Here is a 2,079-nt window from a genome sequence, read left to right as displayed (position 1 = left end):
AGGAACTGACATTCTAGATATTCTTTCTGAATGGTGTCAGCAATGAAACTTTACAGACAACTAATAGTGATAAGAAATTTAGCTTGCTTATTGCTTCAAACCCCTTTTTAAAGAAAAATGTTACTATTGAAACTACTTAGTGATTTTGGGTTGTTAAGTCTGCACCCCAGTTTTTATTCATTTAGTGATTCTTCAAAGAAAAGTGCCCTATCAAAAAATTTTAACTATCCCTTAAAATTTTATTTCAGTACGTATTCGATTCAAATCAAATCATGCAGGCTGGTGCTGTGCCTGTTAGAGGTGGATTGTATAATTTTCCAAATAATACTATGCAAATTAGAGGAGGTTACCCAAATGGACCTCGAATGCAATATCAAAATCAACAATATGTACAAATGCAACAGCAAGATGTAATGCACCAACAAGGTTATATTCAAAATTACAATCAAAATGTTTATGGAAGCAGTCCAAACTATCATACTCAACAATTCCGACAAGTTTATCGTCCACAGCAGCCTGGCTATCCGCCAACCCCACAAGTTTACGCCCTACAACAAGGTATGATTGAATAACAAAAAGAGAGAATTTTCAGGTTTCTTCCCTATTTTTGACACATTTCTTTATTTTCCTACGAATTTTAAAAGTTTTGTGACGAAAAATGGCTAAATTTGTGGTACTAATTGCGGTTTTGCTGAAAAACTGAAAAAAGCAAAAATCAGGTTTCGTGAAAATTTATTCTCTGAAGGTAAAGTAGTGCGACTCCCTAAGTAATTTGTAGTAACTAAAAATCAGACCAGTCTTGGTGCAGTATTACAAGCAGCCTAGTAGCAAACAAACTTTTGTTTTAGATCAGACCTTCTAGAAAATTTTATTTTAAATGGTCCTGCTTGCTTGTAAGTGCTCACAGTCACTTGAAGACGCTCATGGCTGTTGATTTGACCGGTCATTACCTTCACAAGTGTTTGTTAGTAACGATTACATCAAAAAATTCTTATAAAACGATTCAACCAGAATGTGACTCTGAAAGATTTTAGAATTTAGTCAGTCTTTTAAGGGTCAGTAAGTCGTGGTTGTAAAAATTTGCAAAAAGACGGCTAAGTCCAGTTGATTTAGCGGCCATTTCAAGAGCGTCATTTTAACAGCTCAATCAATTAGTTAAAGTCCTTTTAAAACAGTTTTTGATGTAATTGTTATTGATAAATACTAACGCACGGCTAAGACTGGCCTTGCTAACATGCGGTCAGAACCAACTTCTGCTTTTTGATAATAGCTTGAGTTTTTTTTCTATTCTTAGGTGGAACCCCTTTTCAACCTCAAGTCCAACTTCAAGCACAACAAATGCAACAAAATGTGCAGCAAAACAATCTGCAACAGCACCAGTAGCATCAACAATAAAGGTATGTCTATCAAACAATGCTGCCACAACAGGCTCATCATACAACAATTCAACGAACTCCGAAAAGTGTCCCAAAAAAGCGTACTATTAAAATTGTTGACCCAAAGGCAAGGACTTGGTTAGTGAACTTCAAAGTCGCAAAAAAACTGAAAAGACACCTACTCCACTAAGAACATCTACTCAAGTTAAAATTTCTGCTCCTTCCACACCTGCATCACAATCAATACCAGTTGATAGTGATGAAAAACTGAAACAGAATAAGGCTAATGCAGCCCCACAAGGTATGATCATGATAAAAAAAGGGAAACAAGTTATATCCCTTAATTAAATCTATCATTACATATAAATGCATAAATCGAGCAACATGATTCTTAAAATCGGCGTTAAACGGGTTTTCTTAAGATTTTTCCAGTTGTACTCTACATATTTTCATAATCTTTCGCACAATGATACAAAATGAAAATTCCAAAATTGACAATATAGAGAAAATGATTTTTCTGTTCGTTAAATCCGGAAATGTCCCGAAAAAAGCGGTTTGTAGGGATTTTCTGCGGAGATTTTATCAACAGTTTTTGTTTGCATGTACCATTAAGGACAAGGCCGTTAATTTGATATATAACCATCACGTGACGGCGAAAGAACTCAGGAAAGCTGTTATGCTTCGATTAAAACTTAAAAAACAT

The 2,079-nt window shown here is 34.9% G+C and overlaps 1 protein-coding gene across 1 annotated transcript; it reads left to right on the top strand.

Moving 5' to 3' along the window:
- The first annotated feature begins 260 nt into the window (after positions 1–260).
- On the top strand, positions 261–1,383 carry LOC136807299 (uncharacterized). The gene is made up of 2 exons (XM_067063910.1): positions 261–558; positions 1,295–1,383. The coding sequence occupies exons 1-2, from the start codon at positions 273–275 to the stop codon at positions 1,381–1,383; spliced, it is 375 nt and encodes a 124-aa protein (XP_066920011.1). The 5' UTR covers positions 261–272.
- Positions 1,384–2,079: the final 696 nt, after the last annotated feature.

Source organism: Clytia hemisphaerica, unplaced genomic scaffold (genome assembly GCF_902728285.1).
Source record: "Clytia hemisphaerica strain Z4C2 unplaced genomic scaffold, Clytia hemisphaerica genome assembly, whole genome shotgun sequence".
Taxonomy (NCBI): Eukaryota; Metazoa; Cnidaria; class Hydrozoa; order Leptothecata; family Clytiidae; genus Clytia; species Clytia hemisphaerica.
This window is presented reverse-complemented; position numbering and strand designations above follow the sequence as displayed.